At 41.6% G+C, this 21,510-nt stretch overlaps 1 protein-coding gene across 1 annotated transcript; it reads left to right on the top strand.

The window, feature by feature from the left end:
• The first annotated feature begins 813 nt into the window (after window positions 1-813).
• LOC106599735 (receptor-interacting serine/threonine-protein kinase 1) lies at window positions 814-21,040 on the top strand. The gene is given in 11 exon segments (XM_014191036.2): window positions 814-1,413; window positions 2,417-2,573; window positions 2,799-2,936; window positions 6,124-6,319; window positions 6,322-6,366; window positions 9,382-9,531; window positions 11,268-11,344; window positions 11,628-11,703; window positions 17,623-18,309; window positions 18,476-18,628; window positions 19,825-21,040. Coding segments are annotated over 11 exon segments (2,133 nt in total). The 5' UTR covers window positions 814-1,255; the 3' UTR covers window positions 20,121-21,040.
• The last annotated feature ends 470 nt before the right edge of the window (window positions 21,041-21,510 follow it).

Genomic DNA, 21,510 nt, shown 5'->3' with positions numbered 1-21,510 from the left:
TGTATATATTAGAGATACTTCGTTTTACTAGTTGTAGCAGTAGGTTTCATTAGTTGTAAGCCTATTAGTAGTTGTACATCTTTTTATGCTGTTAATGTACTTTTTTTAAATTACTATTATTTCATTGTTATTATTAGACAGTAGTTGGCATATTATTGTTACTATGTATTTTTTTGGTTGTTTTTTTCATTTTGACACTCTTGAAAATGAGATGGTGCATCTCAAGGGATTTCATCCTGCAAAATGTCAAATAAATATAGACTTGTGCCTGTTGTCATAGAATTAGAGGCCTCATGATGGCTATAACACGTTTTAGCATGGACCTTGCCATTGAGGGCTTCCACCATTTTAAAGTAGTCAACTGGGTGGGGATTCCTATGAGTTGGGAACAATCAGACAATGAAGAAAATGTACTACTTTAAAAATGGAGAAAGCCTCAATGGCACTGCCTATTCTGTCTCAGACTCTAAAATGGCACAGATACAACGATACATTCTCTATCTATCTCAGTGGCCTGTTGTTCACACGTGTATCTGCCCTCACAATGGATAGAATGGTTACACATCTCACCTCCCACCTTCCTTCCATTTCTTAGGTCATGTATTTCCATTGTTAGAGCGGTCAATTTAATATATAATATTTGTTGTGACTGGAGGGGTGGGATGGGTTTTGTTTATGGATATGTCTATTTTTGTATGTCGTTTTCCACCTTTTTCCCGCAATGGATTTTTTTCTTTCTCGTTCACTATCCTTTCCAGTTGGTGGCGGTAATGCACCAACAACATTGGATGCCAACCGCCCTTAAACCCCGTCGAAGAAGAAAAAGCGAGTTTGACAAATCCCGGAACTATGCGTGGAGTGTGAAAGTAGGATATTTCTCTATAATTTACAGTTTTGTCCACATTTTTTTATCATAGTGCATACATAGGCATAACCAATTTACATCGAATGTTAAACGGTATGCGTGCTTCATTTTGTGTACTTTATAAGTTGACAACATTGTTGGTACATTTGTTGAAGTTAACGTTACAGTCTATTGGATTTCCGACTAACGTAACGTCTTACTTCCAGATTCAGTTCTGTATTTCGACTCAACGCCGCTGAATCTCATTAGCCTACTGCTCCTTTCGTTCGGAAATCAACTATTGATACTTTTTCATAATGAGATTTCGCGCTTTATTATTAACAATGTATGAGCTGCTCTCATCTCAATGCTAGAGGGATATACCGAGGTCGGACCAGGTAGACAGCCACCATGGCTGCTGTGCAGGACTCTATCTACATGAAATCCTCTGACCTTATCAAAAAGGAGCCTCTGGACTACGGCGGCTTCGGTACTGTGTACCTGTGCTATCACAAAACCCTCGGCCAGGTGGTTCTGAAGACCGTCTACACCGGGCCACCGCGCAATGAGTGAGTAGAGGGCCATGGTGGGAATTCCCCAGTGTCCATGACCAGTGTTGTGACTGTCACGCTCCAAAAGTTTCATATTGTTGTTTTCTCATTTAAAGAAGCAACTTTAAAGTATATTTTTCTATGTGATCCATGAAGTAAATTTGGTTTCATAATATTTTATTTTCAATTAGATAAAACATATATATGTTTGAATGGTAGGCTACTTACTTGCATGGTTTAACATAACTTTTAGATCAGGGATTCCCCTTCCAGCATTGGGGAACATCCCGCGCCACGTCTATTTCTATGAGCACAGCATTGTTCATGACACAAACTGTTCACACACCTCTTGTTGGTGGAGAGACTTGTGCAGGTTTAAAGCTTATTTCCTGCAATTCTACACATTTTGTTATGGAGTGCAAAGAAAATGTTGCAGTTTTAAAGCTAATTGTCTTGCAAATCTATACATTTTGCCATGTGTTATGTGTTATTTGTGTTATTTTCGTGACTAAAAAGTTACAACAATATGGGCTATAAAAAAAAACTAAATTAAAAAACGTTAGCTGGCATGGAATAATTGATTTGGACATTTCTGGGATAGTTTTAAATAGCTCTCCTAAGGTATGTAATGACTAACATGACAAGAGGAACTGTTGATGCCCTACCCAATTTCGAAAATTGCACCCTGTGCATTATACTATTACAACTTTCAAGAGTAAGTTCAAAGTCGGACTGAGTTCCTTCAAAAACGAACGGGCGTGCCCCACAGTTTGGTAACCACTGTTTTAGATAATGTTTTATGAGTTCACACAGAAAAAGAACCAGTCCAATGGGTAGGCTACACTTCTCTTTTCCTGTGACATAAAGGATGATAAAAACAGAGAAAATGGGTGTCTGTAGTGTGTATAGTGCTCAAGTAGCTTACAGTTGGCTTAGTTATTACATAGTAATACATTTTTCGAAATTAACACATTTTTCGAACTGGTAGTCTTGACTAAGCCTTCCTCCCTGTCTTCCCCAGGGGCAATAAGCAGTCCCTGCGAGAGGAGGGCAGCCTGATGACCAGACTGAACCATGAGCGGGTGGTCAAGCTGCTGGGGGTGATCCTGGAGGACGGGGACTACTCTCTGGTCATGGAGCTCATCCCTAAAGGCAACCTACTGGCCATGCTGGACCAGGTGAGAGGAGATCACAACAATGACAACTACATTAACAACAATATCTAACTTAGTCTACAGTGTCACTTTAGGTTAGTTCCTGAACTCACAGGCTAGCCTTCTTCCTCACTGCAGTGGTGGGAGGTCTTCAAGGAGACCTCTGCATCACACTTTGGTCTGTGTAACATCAACAAGCTGTTTTCTCTTTGGGAAAACAACTTTTATATATTCCTGTCTTTTCTCCAGGTTTCTGTGCCGATATCTATCAAGGGCAGGATCATATTGGAGATTCTGGAGGGGATGGTGTACCTGATGAAGAACCGTGTCATACACAAGGATCTCAAACCAGAAAACATACTGGTGGACAAGGATTTTCATATTAAGGTACAGCACACACTGTATAATATATGTCGTGACTAGACTTTAACATTAATTTGAAGACTGTTATCTAATTAACTATGTTTAATTGTTACCTGAATTAAATTAATCATGTAACTAACTCATTAGGGTCTGGGGCACCACGAGAGCGGTTCTTTAAAGAGATACCATCTCCCGAATAAAACTCTAAAAGGTCTTTCCCTATCACATCTATAAACAGTCAACGTATTAATCATAACCTTGTATCATATCATCATTCCGAACAGTCGTAACCTCCTTGCATCTGCAAAAACTGGAGCCTTAATTATGATTCAGTACTACACAAATTGTTTTAATTATTTATTTACTAGCTAATTAAGTGGGAACACAGAATAAACATACACACACTGCACCGGTTATTGACTGGAGACGTAATACGGTGAAAACGTATCCCTAGCGGAATGACAACAACATGGATGCTGGTTAAAAAAGAGAGGGAGAGGGACAGAGACACTTAACATTGCTACATCCAGAAACTACTCTCACCTACAATAACCATATACTTTGCACACGAACCGCCACCCGCTTTGAGCAAGAAATCTGGAATGCATTTACGTGAAATGCCTGGGTTCGCCGGGGATCTTTCGGTGAACGGGGCAGCCTTGGAAAGGGGGTTGGGCCTTTTCTCGAGACGCTTGTAAGGCTCTGATTGTCCGAAATGGTTCCAACAAGTCTTCAACTGTTGTCCTTCTTCGTAGTTATCCGGTGACTTGTCGTTTAGTCCTGAACAGAACTACAGAGTTGATGTTCCTTCCATTTGCTCTTGAAGATGCTTCCTTTGAAGATAAGCTGCCAGTTGAGGACTTGTGAGGTGTCTGTTTCTCAAACTAGACACTCTATGTACTTGTCCTCTTGCTCAGTTTTGCACCGGGGCCTCCCACTCATCTTTTTACTCTGGTTAGAGCCAGTTTGCGCTGTTCTGTGAAGGGAGTAGTACACAGCGTTGTACGAGTTCTTCAGTTTCTTGGCAATTTCTTGCATCGAATAGCCTTCGTTTCTTTGAACAAGAATAGAATGACGAGTTTCAGAAGAAAGTTCTTTGTTTCTGGACATTTTGAGCCTGTTATCGAACCCACAAATGCTGATGCTCCAGATACTCAACTAGTCTAAAGAAGGCCAGTTTTATTGCTTCTTTAATCAGAACTGTTGTCAGCTGTCCTAACATAATTGCAATAGGGTTTTCTAACGATCATTAGCCTTTTAAAATGATGAACTTGGATTAGCTAACACAACGTGCCATTGGATATCATGAGTGATGGTTGCTGATAATGGGCATCTGTACACCTACAGTTGAAGTCGGAAGTTTACATACACTTAGGTTGGAGTCATTAAAACTCATTTTTCAACCACTCCACAAATTTCTTGTTAACAAACTATAGTTTTGGCAAGTCGGTCAGGACTTCTACTTTGTACATGACAAGTCATTTTTCCAACAATTGTTTACAGACAGATTATTTTACTTATAATTCACTGTATCACATTTCCAGTGAGTCAGAAGTTTACATACACTCAGTTGACTGTGCCTTTAAATAGCTTGGAAAATTCCAGAAAATTATGTCATGGCTTTAGAAGCTTCAGATAGGCTAATTGACATGATTTGAGTCAATTGGAGGTGTACCTGTGGATGTATTTCAAGGCCTACCTTCAAACTCAGTGCCTCTTGGCTTGACATCATGGAAAAACCAAAAGAAATCAGCCAAGACAATTTTTTTTTTTTTAGACCTCCACAAGTCTGGTTCATACTTGGGAGTCATTTCCAAATGCCTGAAGGTACCACGTTCATCTGTACAAACAATAGTACGCAAGTATAAACACCATGGGACCACGCAGCCGTCATACTGTTCAGGAAGGAGACGCGTTCTGTCTCCTAGAGATTAACGTACTTTGGTGCGAGAAGTGCAAATCAATCCCAGAACAACAGCAAAGGACCTTGTGAAGATGCTAGAGGAAACAGGTACAAAAGTATCTATATCCACAGTAAAACGAGTCCTATATCGACATAACCTGAAAGACCGCTCAGCAAGGAAGAAGCCACTGCTACAAAACCACAATAAAAAAACAGACTACGGTTTGCAACTGCACATGGGGACAAAGATTGTACTTTTTGGAGAAATGTCCTCTGGTCTGATGAAACAAAAATAGAACTGTTTGGCCATAATGTCTATCGTTATGTTTGGGGGAGGCTTGCAAGCCGAAGAACACCATCCCGACCGTGAAGCACGGGGGTGGCAGCATCATGTTGTAGGGGTGCTTTGCTGTAGGAGGGACTGGTGCACTTCACAAAATAGAATGCATCATGAGGGAAGAAAATGATGTGGATATATTGAAGCAAAATCTCAAGACATCAGTCAAGAAGTTAAAGCTTGGTCGCAAATGGGTCTTCCAAATGGACAATGACCCCCAAGCATACTTCCAAAGTTGTGTCAAAATGGCTTAAGGACATCAAAGTCAAGGTATTGGAGTGGCCATCTCAAAGCCCTGACCTCAATCCTATAGAAAATTTGAGGGCAGAACTGAAAAAGCATGTGCGAGCAAGGAGGCCTACAAACCTGACTCAGTTACGCCAGCTCTGTCAGGAGGAATGGGCCAAAATTCACGCAACTTATTGTGGGAAGCTTGTGGAAGGCTACCCGAGACGTTTCACCCAAGTGAAACAATTTAAAGGCAATGCTACCAAATACTAATTGAGTGTATGTAAACTTCTGACCCAATGGGAATGTGATGGTAAAAGCTGAAATAAGTCAGTCATTCTCTCTAATATTATTCTGACATTTCACATTCTTAGGATCAACACTTTCTTTTAACTGACCTAAGAAAGGGATTTTTTACTAGGATTACATTTCAGGAATTGTGAAAAACTGAGTAAATGTATTTGGCTAAGGTGTATATAAACTTCTTACTTCAACTGTATGTAGATAATCCATTAAAAATAGTCATTTACAACGTTAACAATGTCTACACTGTATTTCTGATAAATTTGGTGTTATTTTAATTGACAAAAAATACGCTTATCTTTCAAAAACAAGGACATTTCTAGGTGACCCCAAACTTTTGAACGGTAGTGTATAAGTATGGATGTGTGTGTCAAATCCATGTATGCGTGTGCATAATGCATGTACATGTATGAATATGCATGTCTGTATCTGTGCTCCAGATTGCAGACCTGGGCCTGGCCACCTGTCAGACGTGGAGCAGACTGACTAAGGAGGAGTCTCGCAGGCAGAGCCGGCTAGGACGTATGGGGGCTGGGGGAGGGGGGGGCAGGGCAGCTGGTACTCTGTGCTACATGGCTCCTGAGCACCTTGACAGCATCCATACACGCTCCTCTGAGAAGTCTGACATCTATAGCTTCGCATTGTCGTCTGGGTCATCCTCACTGCCAGGGAGCCCTTTGAAAGTGAGTGTTGCTCACTCAGTCTACAGAGGCCTGTTGGGTTTATAGTAATCGGATGTGATTTCAGCCATATACACTGAGTTCTGAAAGTGTTGGGACAGTGACAATTTTGTTGTTGTTTTGGCTCTGTACTCCAGCACTTTGGATTTGAAGTGATACAATGACTATGAGGTTAAAGTGCAGACTGTCAGCTTTAATTTGAGGGTATTTTCATCCATATTGGGTAGTGCTGAGTTATTAGTGCTTTTTGAGGTCAGTTCGATTCCAAATCATGGTTTTTAATTTCGGTTTCGATAATCTTTTAAAACTTTATGCACTATGCATTATGTCGGTTGTAAATGCTGTAACAACACAGAATAAAACAATAAATATCCCCCATCAAGCTGATAGCACGAAGGCCCTCAAGGAATTTCACAGGACTTTATGCAACTGGAAACCATATATCCTGAGGCTGCATTTATTGTAGCTGGGGATTTTAACAAAGCAAATTTGAGGAAAAGGCTGCCTAAATTCTATCAGCATATCGACTGCAGTACTCACGCTGCTAAAACACTCAACCGCTGTTTCTCCAACTTCCGGGATGCATACAAGGCCCTCCCTCTCCCTCCTTTCGGCAAATCTGACCACGACTCCATTTTGCTCCTCCCTTCCTATAGGCAGAAACTCAAACAGGGAGTACCCGTGCTAAGGACTATTCACCGCTGATCTGATCAATCGGAATCCACACTTTAAGATTGTTTTGATCACGCGGACTGAGATATGTTCCGGGTAGCATCCGATAATAATTTTGACTAATACACTGAGACGGTGACTGAGTTTATCAGGAAGTGTCAGGAGATGTTGTACCCACTGTGACTATTAAAACCTACCCTAACCAGAAAACATGTATAGATGGCAGCATTCGCAGAAAACTGAAAGTGTGAACCACCGCATTTAACCATGGCAAGGTGACTGGGAATTTGGCAGAATACAAACGGAGTAGTCATTCCCTCCACAATGTAATCAAACAGGCAAAACGTCAGTATTAGAGACAAGGTGGAGTTGCAATTCAACGGCTCAGACACGAGACGTATGTGGCAGGGTCTACAGACAATCACAGACTACAAAAGGAAAACCAGCCACGTCGCGTTCACACCGTCTTGGTTCCGGACAAGCTAAACACCTTCTTTGACCGCTTTGTAGATAACACAGTGCCACCAACGCAGCACGCTACCAAGGACTGTGGGCTTTCCTTCTTCGTGGCCGACGTGAGTAAGACATTTAAACGTGTTAACCCTCGCAAGGCTGCCAGCCCAGACTCCATCCCTAGCTGCGTCCTCAGAGCATGCGCAGACCAGCTGGCTGGTGTGTTTACGGACATATTCAATTTCTCCCTATCCCAGTCTGCTGTCCCCACATGCTTCAAGATGGCCACCATTGTTCCTGTACCCAAGAATGCCAAGGTAACTGAACTAAATGACTATCGCCCCATTGCACTCACTTCTGTCATCATGAAGTGCTTTGAGAGAGTATTCCAGGATCATATCACCCCCACCTTACCTGACACCCTAGACCGCTTCAATTTGCTTAACGCCTCAATAGGGCCATAGACGATGCAATCACCATCACACTGCATACTGCCCTATCCCATCTGGACAAGAGGAATACCTATGAAAGAATGCTGTTCATTGACTATAGCTTAGCATTCAACACCATAGTACCCTCCAAGCTCGTTATTAAGCTTGAGGCCCTGGGTCTGAACCCCGCCCTGTGCAATTGGGTCCTGGACTTCCTGACAGGCCACCTCCAGATGGTAAAGGTAGGAAACAACACCTCCACTTTGTTGATCCTCAACACTGGGGCCCCACAAGGGTGCGTGCTCAGCCCCCTCCTGTACTCCTTGTTCACCCATTACTGTGTATCATTGCCTGGTACGGCAACTGCACCGCCCACAACCGCAGGGCTCTCCAGAGGGTGGTGCGGTCTGCGCAACGCATCACCGGAGGGCAAACTATCTGCCCTCCAGGACACCTACAGCACCCGATGTCAAGAAGATCATCAAGGACAACAACCACTCGAGCCACTGCCTGTACACGCCGCTATCATCCAGAAAGCAAGGTCAGTACAGGTGCATCAAAGCGGGGATCGAGAAACTGAAAAACAGCTTCTATCTCAAGGCCATCGGACTGTTAAATAGCCATCACTAGCACAGAGAGGCTGCTGCCTATATACACAGACTTGAAATCATTGCCCACTTTAATAAATGGTACACTAGTCACTTTAATATTGTTTACATATCTTGCATTACTCATCTCATATGTATGTACTGCATTCTATACTATTCAACTCTATCTTAGTCTATGCCGCTCTGACATTGCTCGTCCATATATTGATATATTCTAAATGCCATTCCTTTCCTTAGATTTGTGTATGTTGGGTATATGTTGTGAAATTGTTAGATATTGCTGCACTGTCGGAACTAGAAGCACAATAATTTCGCTACACCTGCAATAACATCTGCTAAACCAATAAATGTGACCTATAAAATGTGATTTTAATATAAGTATCATGATGGTAGTGACTGCACAAAATAATCTGAAACACAACCAAAACAAACAGCAAATGCATCCAACAAATTTGTAGAGTCACAAGCTTGATGTAGTCATTGCATGCTATGAAATGGGACAAAATACTTAACTTTTTACTACTTTAATACACATAACTTATTTTGTTCCAATTTTGGTCTCCTAAAATGGGGGAATATGTTTAAAAAGTGCAGTAATTTCACCTGATATGGATGACAATACCCTCATATTAAAGCTGACAGTCTGCACTTTAACCCCATAGTCATTTTATAATTTCAAATCTAAAGTGCTGGAGTACAGATCCAAAACAACAAAAACTGTATCGCTGGCTCAATACTTTTGGAGACCACTGTATTTTATAGTAAACATTTTATGAATGGATAAGGTTTTCAGGTTTCAAATGCCTGTACAGATTTGAATGCACTGCATTAATTTTGGACTACTGTATTTTCAGATGCTCGGAGTGAGGACCATATCTGCCAGTGTGTCCGTAATGGCGATCGTCCGGATGAATACCTCATCCCTGATGATACTCCTGTAGAGATCATAGAGCTAATGAAGAGATGCTGGCATCAGGAGCCAGAACAACGGCCAACATTCGGAGGTGTGTGTGCATATGTGTGGTGAGATTGAGGTACAGGAATTTCAAATAATGTATTACAGTATATGCACAATGGCAATCAATCAAATTGTATTTGTATAGCACTTTTTACAAAGTAATATCATGGCACAATTCACGAAACCCAGACCTAAATAGCGAGTTCAGGGCAACAGGAGCTTGATAAAACTATTTAGGGGGGTGAAGAAGAAACCTTGAGAGGAACCAGACCCTTCAGGGGTCCCCATACACCTGTGACTAACTGGATATACACTACCGTTCAAAAGTTTGGGGTCACTTAGAAATGGCCTTGTTTTTGAAAGAAAAGCATTTTTTTTGTCCATTAAAGTAACATCAAATTGATCAGAAATACAGTGTAGACATTGTTAATGTTGTAAATGACTATTGTAGCTGAAACAGCAGATTTTTTAATGGAATATCTACATAGGCGTACAGAGGCCCATTATCAGAAACCATCACTCCTGTGTTCCAATGGCACGTTGTGTTAGCTAATCCAAGTTTATCATTTTCAAAGGCTAATTGATCATTAGAAAACCCTTTTACAATTATGTTAGCACAGCTGAAAACTGTTGTTCTAATTAAAGAAGCAATAAAACTGGCCTTGTTTAGACTAGTTGAGTATCTGGAGCATCAGCATTTGTGGGTTCAATTACAGGCTCAAAATGCCCAGAAACAAAGAACTTTCTTCTGAAACTCGTCAGTCTATTCTTGTTCTGAGAAACGAAGGCTATTCCATGCAAGACATTTCCAAGAAACTGAAGATCTCGTACAACACTGTGTACTACTCCCTTCACAGAACAGCACAAACTGTCTCTAACCAGAATAGAAAAAGGAGTGGGAGGCCCCGGTGCACAACTGAGCAAGAGGACAAGTACATTAGTGTCAAGTTTGAGAAACAGACTCCTCACAAGTCCTCAACTGGCAGCTTCATTAAATAGTACTCGCAAAACACCAGTCTCAACGTCAGCAGTGAAGAGGCGACTCCTGGATGTTCCTCTGTCCAGTATGTGTGTTCTTTTGCTCATCTTAATCTTTTATTTTTATTGGCAGTCTGAGATATGGCTTTTTCTTTGCAACTCTGCCTAGAAGGCCAGCATCCCGGAGTTGCCTCTTCACTGCTGTTTCCAGCTACAATAGTCATTTACAGCATTACCAATGTATACACTGTATTTCTGATCAATTTGATGTTATTTTAATGGACAAACAATTAGCTTTTCTTTCAAAACCAGGACATTTGTAAGTGACCCCAAACTTTTGAATGGTAGTGTGTGTCTATGTATGTATGTATGTATGTATGTATGTATGTATGTATGTATGTATGTATGTATGTATGTATGTGTATATATATATATATATGTATATATATGTGTGTATGTGTGTGTATATATATGTGTGTGTGTGTGTGTGTATATATATATATATATATATATATATATATATGTGTATACATATATATATATGTATATATGTGTATATATATGTATATATGTGTATATATATATATATATATATATATATATGTATGTGTGTGTGTGTACAGACATGGTATTAAAAGGTGTATTACAGAGCATTTACAACTTGTACATTCCAACACGAGTTCAAAGCAAGTGCAATATTTAATTCAAGTGATCCCTTGGTATTCATGAGTCTAATACACACTCTTATGTGGCTGTTAGAAATATGACTGCTCTAATTGCTTTCTCTCTCTTTTTCTCGTCAAGAGGGCTACAACGTCTTCCTGCCCGTCTACAGGGAGAAGTTGGAGCCAGATGTAGAAAGGGACTCACTTGGTCTCAGAGTAAGTTGGATGCGTGAACAAAGTGATAGCATTGTCATGAGTACATAATTTAATTAACCAAGTGTGCCACAAAACATTGTCGAAACAAATACAGTAACTTAGTGAAAGATATTGATGGGTGCATTGTTTGTGGCGATTCACTTAAGTTGTAGATAACTCTTGAAAACACTATCACCTCTGTGAGTGTGTGATTACCACAATATTACCTCATCTATCATAAAAGGTCCACAACACATTTTGGAACTATGTTATGCGTCCTAAGATCTGTTTCATTGGCATGTAGGACTTGTACGAGGGGCCTGAGGAGCTGGTGGAGAAGATGAAATCTTTATCGATGCCTCCTGAGAGCCTTACAGCAGGTGAGTGGTCTGAGCACCACGGGAGGCAGGCTTCAAGGCTCTGACCCTTTATAACTCTCCGGCCTTACAACTCCAGACTGCTCGCTTCCTCTTTATACTTGTTAGACTTCAGTGCAGCTTTTGACATTATCAATCATAGTCTGCTGCTGGTAAAACGTAAGTGTTATAGCTTTACACCCCCTGCTATAATGTGGATAAATAGTTACTTGTCTAACAAAACACAGAGGGTGATCTTTAATGGAAGCCTCTCAAACATAATCCAGGTAAAATCAGGAATTCCCCAGGGAAGCTTTTTAGGCCCCTTGCTTTTTTCAATCTTTACTAATGACATGCCACTGATTTTGAGTAAGGCCAGTGTGTCTATGTATGCAAATGACTCAACACTATACACGTCAGCTACTACAGCGACTGAAATAACTGCAACACTTAACAAAGAGTTCAGACAGCCATGCATTCCACAAGCCACCAGAGGTCTCTTCACAGTCTCCAAGTCCAGAACAGACTATGGGAGGCACACAGTACTTCATAGAGCCATGACTACATGGAACTCTATTCCACATCAGGTAACTGATGCAAGCAGTAGAATCAGATTTAAAAAGCAGGTAAAAATACACCTTATGAAACAAAGGGGACTGAAGAGACACACAAAGGTACAGACACATGCATACGCACACATTGTGATATTGTTGTGTGGTAGTATTGAATATTTTGTGTTGTGGATATGTGGTGGAGTAGGGATGTTATATGATGTACTGTTTTCTCTTTAGCTCATTCAGTACAAACATAGTTCACTGTTTTATATGTAATGTGGCCGCTTTGGTGTGGTTCGACCCCAGGAAGAGTAGTTGATGCCCTGGCCGTATACCTCCAGACCACTCACAGCCTTATCTTACAACTCTACACCGCACACTGTCTACAGTCTCAGCATGGTGTAGACTTGTGTTAAGTTTAATATTTAATATACTCAGCCTAAGCCCACTGATCCAAAAGTTTGGTCAAAGTCCACTGAACTATTTGGCATGACAGAATTATTATATATATTTTTTAAATCTAACGAGACGGGATGCACTAAGACTAGAGCTGTGGCGGTCATGACATTTTGTCAGCCGGTGATTTTCAAGCAAATAATTGCCGGTCTTACGGTAATTGACCATTAATTAACATAAAACACAGCCTACAAGCCACTGATGCAGACCTTTTGGAACATCTACATTTTAAAAAGTCAAATAAATCCAAAAGAATATAGCCTAGACCATCCCAATAAATCCATTATTTATTTTAAGACAGGTCTAAAGAAACATGAAATTAAGAAAATGTTGTCTATTTCTGAAGAACAGAAAAGCATACTCTGAGTTGTCCTTATGTTAGGCCCTGATCTGACTATGCCATATGGCTGTGGGCTACACTAGTTAATTTAGCAGACAAGGTTTGCTTAGAAGTCTGTGGCATTATTTTATATTATTTTATAGTATTAAGAATACAATTGAACATAGCTGAATAAAATAGAAAGGATATTTTCTCCAAATGATTTGAGGGAGTGTGCACATGCATCTCTTCTGGGATGAGCAGTTACCAAAGAAACAGATACTCCTATATGCTTAATTTACAGTTATCTATGTAACTTTACTTGTGATACAAATGTTGGGCTATATATTTAGATTTTTAATACATTCTAAGGCTGCATGATGTGACCAATGATGATTTGAAAAAAGTTGCATGAGAGGCATGAGCTCTGCTTTGATTTTTGTGCAGTCTGTACATACTTCATCACTCTCTCATTCACAATTTGACAAGCATTTGATAATACCTTGAATTTCCCGGCTGCATCCCCTTTGTGTGGCTGTAATACCCCCTAAAAACGTCCATGCCTTTTGCAGCCAGTGGACATTGTGCCCTTGGGCTGAATATAATAATTATAATTCCCTTCTCCCAGCTGCGTGCCGAAGCACCTCTCACTCACTTGGCTCTCCGTCACGTGATCGGGTCTTTCTCACAGGCTACAAGCGAAGACAGACACATCGGGGACGCAACTGCCTGGATCCTTATCCAATTCCGAGGCGCATATTGAAGATTTTGGAAGAACTGTCCACATTTACAGTACTTTTCGTCATCCACCAAGATGAGTAGTCTTAACGAACAGCAAAAGCACTAGTCTATGTCAATTTACTATCCCCCACAGTACAAAAGTCAACCTACTCTATTCTGTGTGAGAAATAAATATTCCAAACATAGTCTGGGACAGTTGTGGGATGCGATAGATCTCAAATTAATACAACCAATAGCATAAAAAAACATGTACGTTTAGCTTAAAATGTTAATAAACCATTATGCTATTTCTTCATATTATAAGCGTAGCAATGCGCACACGGCAGTAGGCTACAAGTGCAAATGTTCCATTAGCACAAATGTGATTATGCTTTAATTATAAAGGTGCATTTTTATGGTGAAAATTATCTTCCCCAAACTTGAAATTCGCACGGTGCGCATGTATGCCAGTTAGGCTCTACACCAGTTGTAAAGCGGATTAATGTGCTTCATTTTAAGAAGTTATTTGGCCACTTTAGATTTGATGCAAGCCTTATCAAAACATATAGGCCTATGGGCTAGGCTACATGAGGTGTGCGACTATGATTTCTTGCCTTAAGCTGGGCATCATGCACAAGTGATAGGCTAATATTGTCACACTATTCTTGATTTTAATCTTGTCTTTACATATTCTAAATAATATATGTGAAATTTGTTTTGATTTAGAATGGAATATGTTTTGTTTTAGAATGGACCATTATCATGCACCTGTCTCGAAACATGCAGCAGAAAAATAAATAGCGAATGGAAGATGCTTTTCCCATGGTTAATTTTCATGCCAGCCAGGTAGGCTATACTCCAGTTGTAAAGAGAAGCAATGTGCTTAATATTAGCAATGTTGAGAGAAATAAATAGTAGGCCTAGCCTATAGAAAGCTGATGGAATCCTCCTCTTTTTAATAGAGGCCATCACTCCTTTTTCTCAAGCATATTGCAGAGCCTATAGAAATGTTGCTCAACATGAGCTCATGGGCTCTCATAAAGTGTTTGATTTGATTTTGGACACATTTGCATTGATGTCAGATTGATTAGAGCAGTGGTTCCCAAACTTTTTTTATAGACCCGTACCCCTTAAAACATTCAACCTCCAGCTGCGTATCCCCTCTAGCACCAGGGTCAGCGCACTCTCAAATGTTGTTTTTTGCCATCATTGTAAGCCTGCCACACACACACTATACAATACATTTATTAAACATAAGAATGAGTGATTTTTTGTCACAACCCAGCTCGTGGGAAGTGACAAAGAGCTCTTATAGGACCAGGGCACAAATTAATAATATAATAATAATCATAGCTAAATAAAAATAAATTATTATTATATTATCTTACATATAAAACTTTATTTGGTCATCAAAAATGGTGACTAACTCAACGCAGGTTAATGAGAAGGGTGTGCTTGCACATAACTCTGTTATGGTGGGTTGTATTGGAGAGAGTCTGTCTTAAATCATTTTCCACACACAGTCTGTGCCTGTATTTAGTGTTCATGCTAGTGAGGGCCGAGAATCCACTCTCACATAGGTACGTGGTTGCAAAGGGCATCAGTGTCTTAACAGCGCGATTTGCCAAGGCAGGATACTCTTGAGCGCAGCCCAATCCAGAAATCTGGCAGTGGCTTCTGATTAAATTAAATTTTCACAGAACCGCTTGTTGCAATTTCGATGAGGCTCTCTTATTCAGATATCGGTAAGTGGACTGGAGGCAGGGCATGAAAAGGGATAAAGAATCCAGTTGTTTGTGTCATCCGTTTGGGAAAGTACCTGCGAAATTCCGCACCCAACTCAGGTGCTTCGCTATATCACAGTTGACATTGTCCGTAAACTTGTTCATTTGCACACAAAAATCATACAATGATGGAAAGACCTGTGTGTTGTCCTTGTTAATGCAGACAGAGAAGAGCTCCAACTTCTTAATCTAGCCTCAATTTTGTCCAGCACATTGAATATAGTTGTCATCCTAGATTCAGATCATTCAGGCGAGAAAAAACTTTACCCAGAAAGGCCAGTCGTGTGAGAACTCGTCATCATGCAAGCGGTCGAGACAAGTGCAAATGATGGTCAGTAAACAGAACTTTAAGCTCGTCTCTCAATTAAAAAAAAAAAAATGTGTCAATACTTTGCCCCTTGATAACCAGCGCATTTCTGTTGTAAAAGCGTTACATGGTTGCTGCCCATATCATTGCATAATGCAGAAAATACACAAGAGTTCAGGGACCTTGCTTTAACAAAGTTAACCATTTTCACTGTGGTGTCCAAAACGTCTTTCAAGCTGTCAGGCATTCCCTTGGCAGCAAGAGCCTCTCGGTGGATGCTGCAGTGGACCCAAGTGTCGTCGGGGGCAACTGCTTGCACGCGCGTTACCACTCCACTATGTCTCCCTGTCATGGCTTTTGCGGAATCAGTACAGATACCAACACATCTTGACCGCCAAAGTCCATTTGATGTCACAAAGCTGTCCAGTTCTTTAAAAAAATCCTTTCCTGTTGTCCTGTGTTTCCAGTGGTTTGCAGAAGAGGATTTCTTCTTTAAATGACCACCCATAAATGTAACGGACATATACCAGGAGCTGTGCCAGTCCCACCACGTCTGTTGACTCACCCAGCTGTAACGCATAGAATTCACTGGCTTGTATGCGAAGCAGTAATTGTTTCAAAACATCTCCTTCCATGTCACTGATGCATCGTGAAACAGTGTTGTTTGTTGAAGGCATTATCTATATAGTTTTTTGGGGCCTTTTCCCCCAGCATTGTCCAAGCCATATCTGCAGCAGCAGGAAGAATTAAGTCCTCCACAATAGTATGGGGCTAGCCTGTCCTAGCCACTCAGTAGCTCACCATATAATAATTTTCTAGCCCCTTCTTATTAATGGTATCTGTGGCTTTTATACATGTCTTACTACACAAAGGTCGTCTTAATTCTCGCTCAAAAAAACTCCTGTGGCTTATTTTTCAAATTGGCATGTTTTGTTTCTAAATGTCTGTGCAGGAGTGAAGGTTTCATTGAGTTGTGAGATAGTACTTTTGCACATATAACACACTGTGGCTGAGGAAAGGCACTATTCCCAATATATGTGTAGCTCTCATTATATTTGTGCCTCTTCAATGGTCCAACGTCCCTGTCTTTTGTTCGGGGGCAGTAGCTCTTCGGCTGCATCAGATTCACAACAGTCAGTGTCCATGCTAGCTGGGCTAACAATAAATGTAGAATTACTGATGCTAGCATTGGATGTGCTTGTGGAAGCAGAACAACTTGTGTCATCGACAGGTGCAGGTGTAGTACTGCTGGTAGTAGCAGTACTACCAGTAGAGCTGGTTTGTGTCTCCATTTTTGAGCAAACGGAATGAGCAGCAGCTACATTTGGCTACATATGGACCGTTAGTGGAATTCCTGTGAGAGAGTAACGGTTAATGTGATTAATGTTAACTATTTGACTAGGCTACCTGTATTTGACATTGTGTTGTTATTTCGCTGAACACTAGATGGTTTAATTTTATTTCTGGCAGTGATACGATGCTATTCATGCGAGGAAAAAACTTCACCCAAATGTATTGCCCCATTGGAAAATATAAATGAACTGTTTGAAAATGTGAAGAAAAAAATATGGATGGAATTCTACTGCAGTCATGACTCGTGACCGCCGGTGTGGCGGTAATACGGTCACCGTGACAGCCCTAACTAAGACCCGAACTTGAGATCTTTGCCCGTATTTAGGTTTTTCGTTCAAATCTCTCATTCTCACCAGTAAACCATTTATACGAAGTTAACAAGTAATCCACATGGATCTCAATTTAGAATTCGTCTTTTAAAAATGAACCCTCTACCTCTTCTCACTATAGACCGGCCAGCTCCCTTGCTGAGCTCAGACAGTGCTGGGGCTGTCCGTATAGAAGCTGGTCCAGTGGAGGCTAGCATTGAGGACCTGAACCTCTTCCTTCCCTATGAGCCTTCCCTAATCCAGCCAGATGCCCGGGCCCTCGGCCCCATCAGCACCCCCTCGGGGATGGAGCTCAAACTGGTCAGCAAATTAGCCCAGGAGTTGGAGTACCACAATTTCGGCAGCTACTGCCGGATGGACCAGCCTGAATTCAGCCCCTACCCTCACCCTGCCTCCCCACAGCGCCTCTCCTCACAGGACCTCACTTCCACCAGAGGCCTCCCAGACCTCAGGCCCTCTCAGCCCCCAGTGTCCTCTGTCCAGTCTTGGACCAAAACCCAGGCCGTCCAGCCCAGCAGCGTGGAGATGGACCCCCTCCTCCATCTCTCTGACCTAGGCCTGTACGAGTCGGCGGCCCCCTCCATTACTACCACACCAAGACACCAGCTGTCAAGCCACATCCCTGAGTCCACCAGCAGCCCATCTCTGAGCCAGGGCAAGTACTCCCCCCAGCAGCAATATCCCTACGCCCAGTATGACCGCCTCCAGTCCTGGCCAGCCTACCCAGTGCCAGAGTCAGCTGCCCCAGACCTCACTGCAGGGCTGCGCCTGAACTCGGGTGCCAAGGTTGGACCTCCACAAGACCCAGGTAGGGATGATGCACAAAGATTACAGTGCTTGATACTTGTATCACCATTACTACAGCTAGTCTACAGCTTATGTAGATTCCACAGTCAACATGACAGCTATCTAGCAATTCAATCAGGAAGGCATTTATGAGAAACGTTGTATTTGTGTGTACATGTGTGTTGCAGCAGGCCTGTTTATCCAGAACGCCAGTGGGATCCAGATAGGCAGCAACAACACACTCAGCATCAGGGGTCATGAGTCCTACAACAGCTTAACCAGCTCTCTCTCCAACGGGGCCAACTCACTCTCTCTGCTCAAAGAAAACCTGCAGATGTACGGTAAGAGTAGACTACATCCTGCAAAGACGAGCCTACTTCCTGAAAATAGACATCAGCTTCCTATTTCTCTATGTCATGTTTTCTACTAGTCACAGATTTTGCATTTGGCCACAACAGAGGGGTTCTATGCTCATCTGGTTAAGGAAGGGAACCACAAAATGTACCATAAAACCATTAATCTATGCATTGTTTGTTTACAAATTTACACTGAACAAAATTATTAACGCAACTTGTAAAGTCTGAGTCCCATGTTTAATGAGCTGAAATAATAGATCCCAGAAATGTTCCATATGCACAAAAAGCTTATTTCTCTCAAATTTTGTGCACAAATTTGTTTACATCCCTGTTAGAGAGCATTTCTCCTTTGCCAAAATAATCCATCCACCTGACAGGTGTGGCATATTAAGAAGCTGATTAAACAGCAAAGGCCACTCTAAAATGTGCAGTTTTGTCACACAACATAATGCCACAGATGTCTCAAGTTTTGAGGAAGTGTGCAATTGGCACGCTGACTGCAGGAATGTCCACCAGAACTATTCCCAGAGAATGTAATGTTTATTTCTCAACCATAAGCCGCCTCCAACGTTGTTTTAGAGAATTTGGCAGTATGTCCAACCGACCTCACAACCGCAGACCATGTGCATGGTGTCGTGTGGCCGAGCGGTTTGCTAATGTCAACGTTGTGAATAGAGTGCCTCATGGTGGCGGTGGGGTTATGGTATGGGCAGGCTTAAGCTACGGACAACGAACACAATTGTATTTTATCGATGGCAATTTGAATGCGCAAAAAATACAGTGATGAGATCCTGTTGCCCATTAAAGAGGCCCATTTTTTATAAGGTATCTATGACCAACAGATGCATATCTGTATTCCCAGTTGTGAAATCCATAGATTAGTGCCGAATGAATTTATTTCAATTGACTGATTTCCTCATTTGAACTGTAACTCAGTAAAATCTTTGAAATTGTTGCATGTTCTGTTTATATTTTTTGTTCAGTATATATTTGGGGTTATAATTTGGTTGGATAGTTAAACTAAGACCATGGGGAATTTATACATTATATTATTCAACAGTCAATGGGTATGTATCATTAATTGACAGTAAATTATCAAAAAACCCTTGTTAATATCACAGAAAAGGGCTTTAACTTTCATGTTATACAATATGTTCTGTTGTGTCCTTTCCCGTGTTCAGAGGACCAGGCTGTGACTGAGGAGCACCTGGATCTCCTGAGAGATAACATCGGGAAGGACTGGAAGCGCTGCGCCCGTCGTCTGGGCCTGAGCGAGGTGGAGGTGGAGACCATCGACCATGACTACCAACGTGACGGGCTGCCTGAAAAGGTGCACCAGATGCTGGAGCGCTGGAGGATGAAGGAGGGCTGTGTGGGCTGCACCGTGGGCCGGCTCTGCAGAGCCCTGGAGAACTGTGTTAAAGTCGACCTGTTGAAGAGGCTTCTGCACTCCAGCGGGACCAACAGTTCTCTGTAGGTACAATAGACTGTATCAACTGTATTCAATTCCCCCTACCCCTATACCAGAGGGATTACTATTGACTCCAGCCCCCCCACCCTCACCCTTACATTCCTACCAACCAATCTAATGTTTAATGATTGTGAGTTGAGTTGTTAGTGTTGACTTTGAACCACTTACTTACTGTAAGGTAGTCTGGCCGGAATGTTCTTGCCATATGATATGGATTTGAGTGTAGCAGCCCAAATACACCATTCCAATCTGGGGGAAATCTGCAGTTGCTACATCAATTTTTTTGGGCTTAAGTTAACAATATATACCCATTTGATTCTTGAAGAAAGAACTTATAAATGCCTCATTTGATTAGTTCAACTGTTGTGCCACTTCAGAGCCCTATACTACAAATCAGGTTTGAGGAGTTGGCGAGGTAACCTTGGTCAAATCCTCTGAATAATCGGCAACAAATGATATCCTGAATGAACTGTCTGAGCCAAAAGTTGAGGAATAATTAAATCAGATACCCTCCCTGCCAAGATTGTCATCATCCCCTCCATTTGAGGAAGCTGACTGATTTAAATATTTGTATTAATCAAATGTTTTTTGTGTCATTTTTTTAAATACCTATCATATTACATATAAGTAGTAATGACAGCATTCGCTTTGCAAACTTGCGATTGTATTTTCACATTTGTAACAGCCGCAACCATAGACGTACAGTGCATTCAGAAAGTATTCAGAACCCTTGACTTTTTCCACATTTTGTTACGTTACAGCCTTATTCTAAAATAGAAATGTATCCTCACCAATCTACACACAATACCCCATAATGACAAAGCAATTTTTTTTAATACAAATATCACATTTACATAAGTATTCAGACCCTTTACTGAGTATTTTGTTGAAGCACCTTCTCCAGCGATTACAGCCTTGAGTCTTGTTGGGTATGACGCTACCAGCTTGGCACACCTCTATTTGGGGAGTTTCTCCCATTCTTCTCTGCAGATCCTCTCAAGCTCTGTCAGGTTGGATGGGGAGCGTCGCTGCACAGCTATTTTCAGGTCTCTCCAGAGATGTTTGATCGGGTTCAAGTCCGGGCTCTGGCTCGGCCACTCAAGGACATTCAGAGACCTGTCCCGAAGCCACTCCTGCATTGTCTTGGCTTTGTGCTTAAAGTCGTTGTCCTGTTGGAAGGTGAACCTTTGCCCCAGTCTGAGGTCCTGCGCGCTCTGGAGCAGGTTTTCATCAAGGATCTCTTTGCTCCGTTCATCTTTCACACAATCCTGACTAGTCTCCCAGTCCCTGCCGCTGAAAAACATCCCCACAGCATGATGCTGCCACCACCATGCTTCACAGTAAGGATGGTGCCAAGTTTCCTCCAGACGTGACGCTTGGCATTCAGGCCAAATTG

The sequence above is a fragment of the Salmo salar genome, chromosome ssa03, assembly GCF_905237065.1.
Source record: "Salmo salar chromosome ssa03, Ssal_v3.1, whole genome shotgun sequence".
Lineage (NCBI taxonomy): Eukaryota > Metazoa > Chordata > Actinopteri > Salmoniformes > Salmonidae > Salmo > Salmo salar.
The sequence above is the reverse complement of the archived record's forward strand: the minus strand, read 5'-3'. Positions and strand labels throughout refer to the sequence as shown.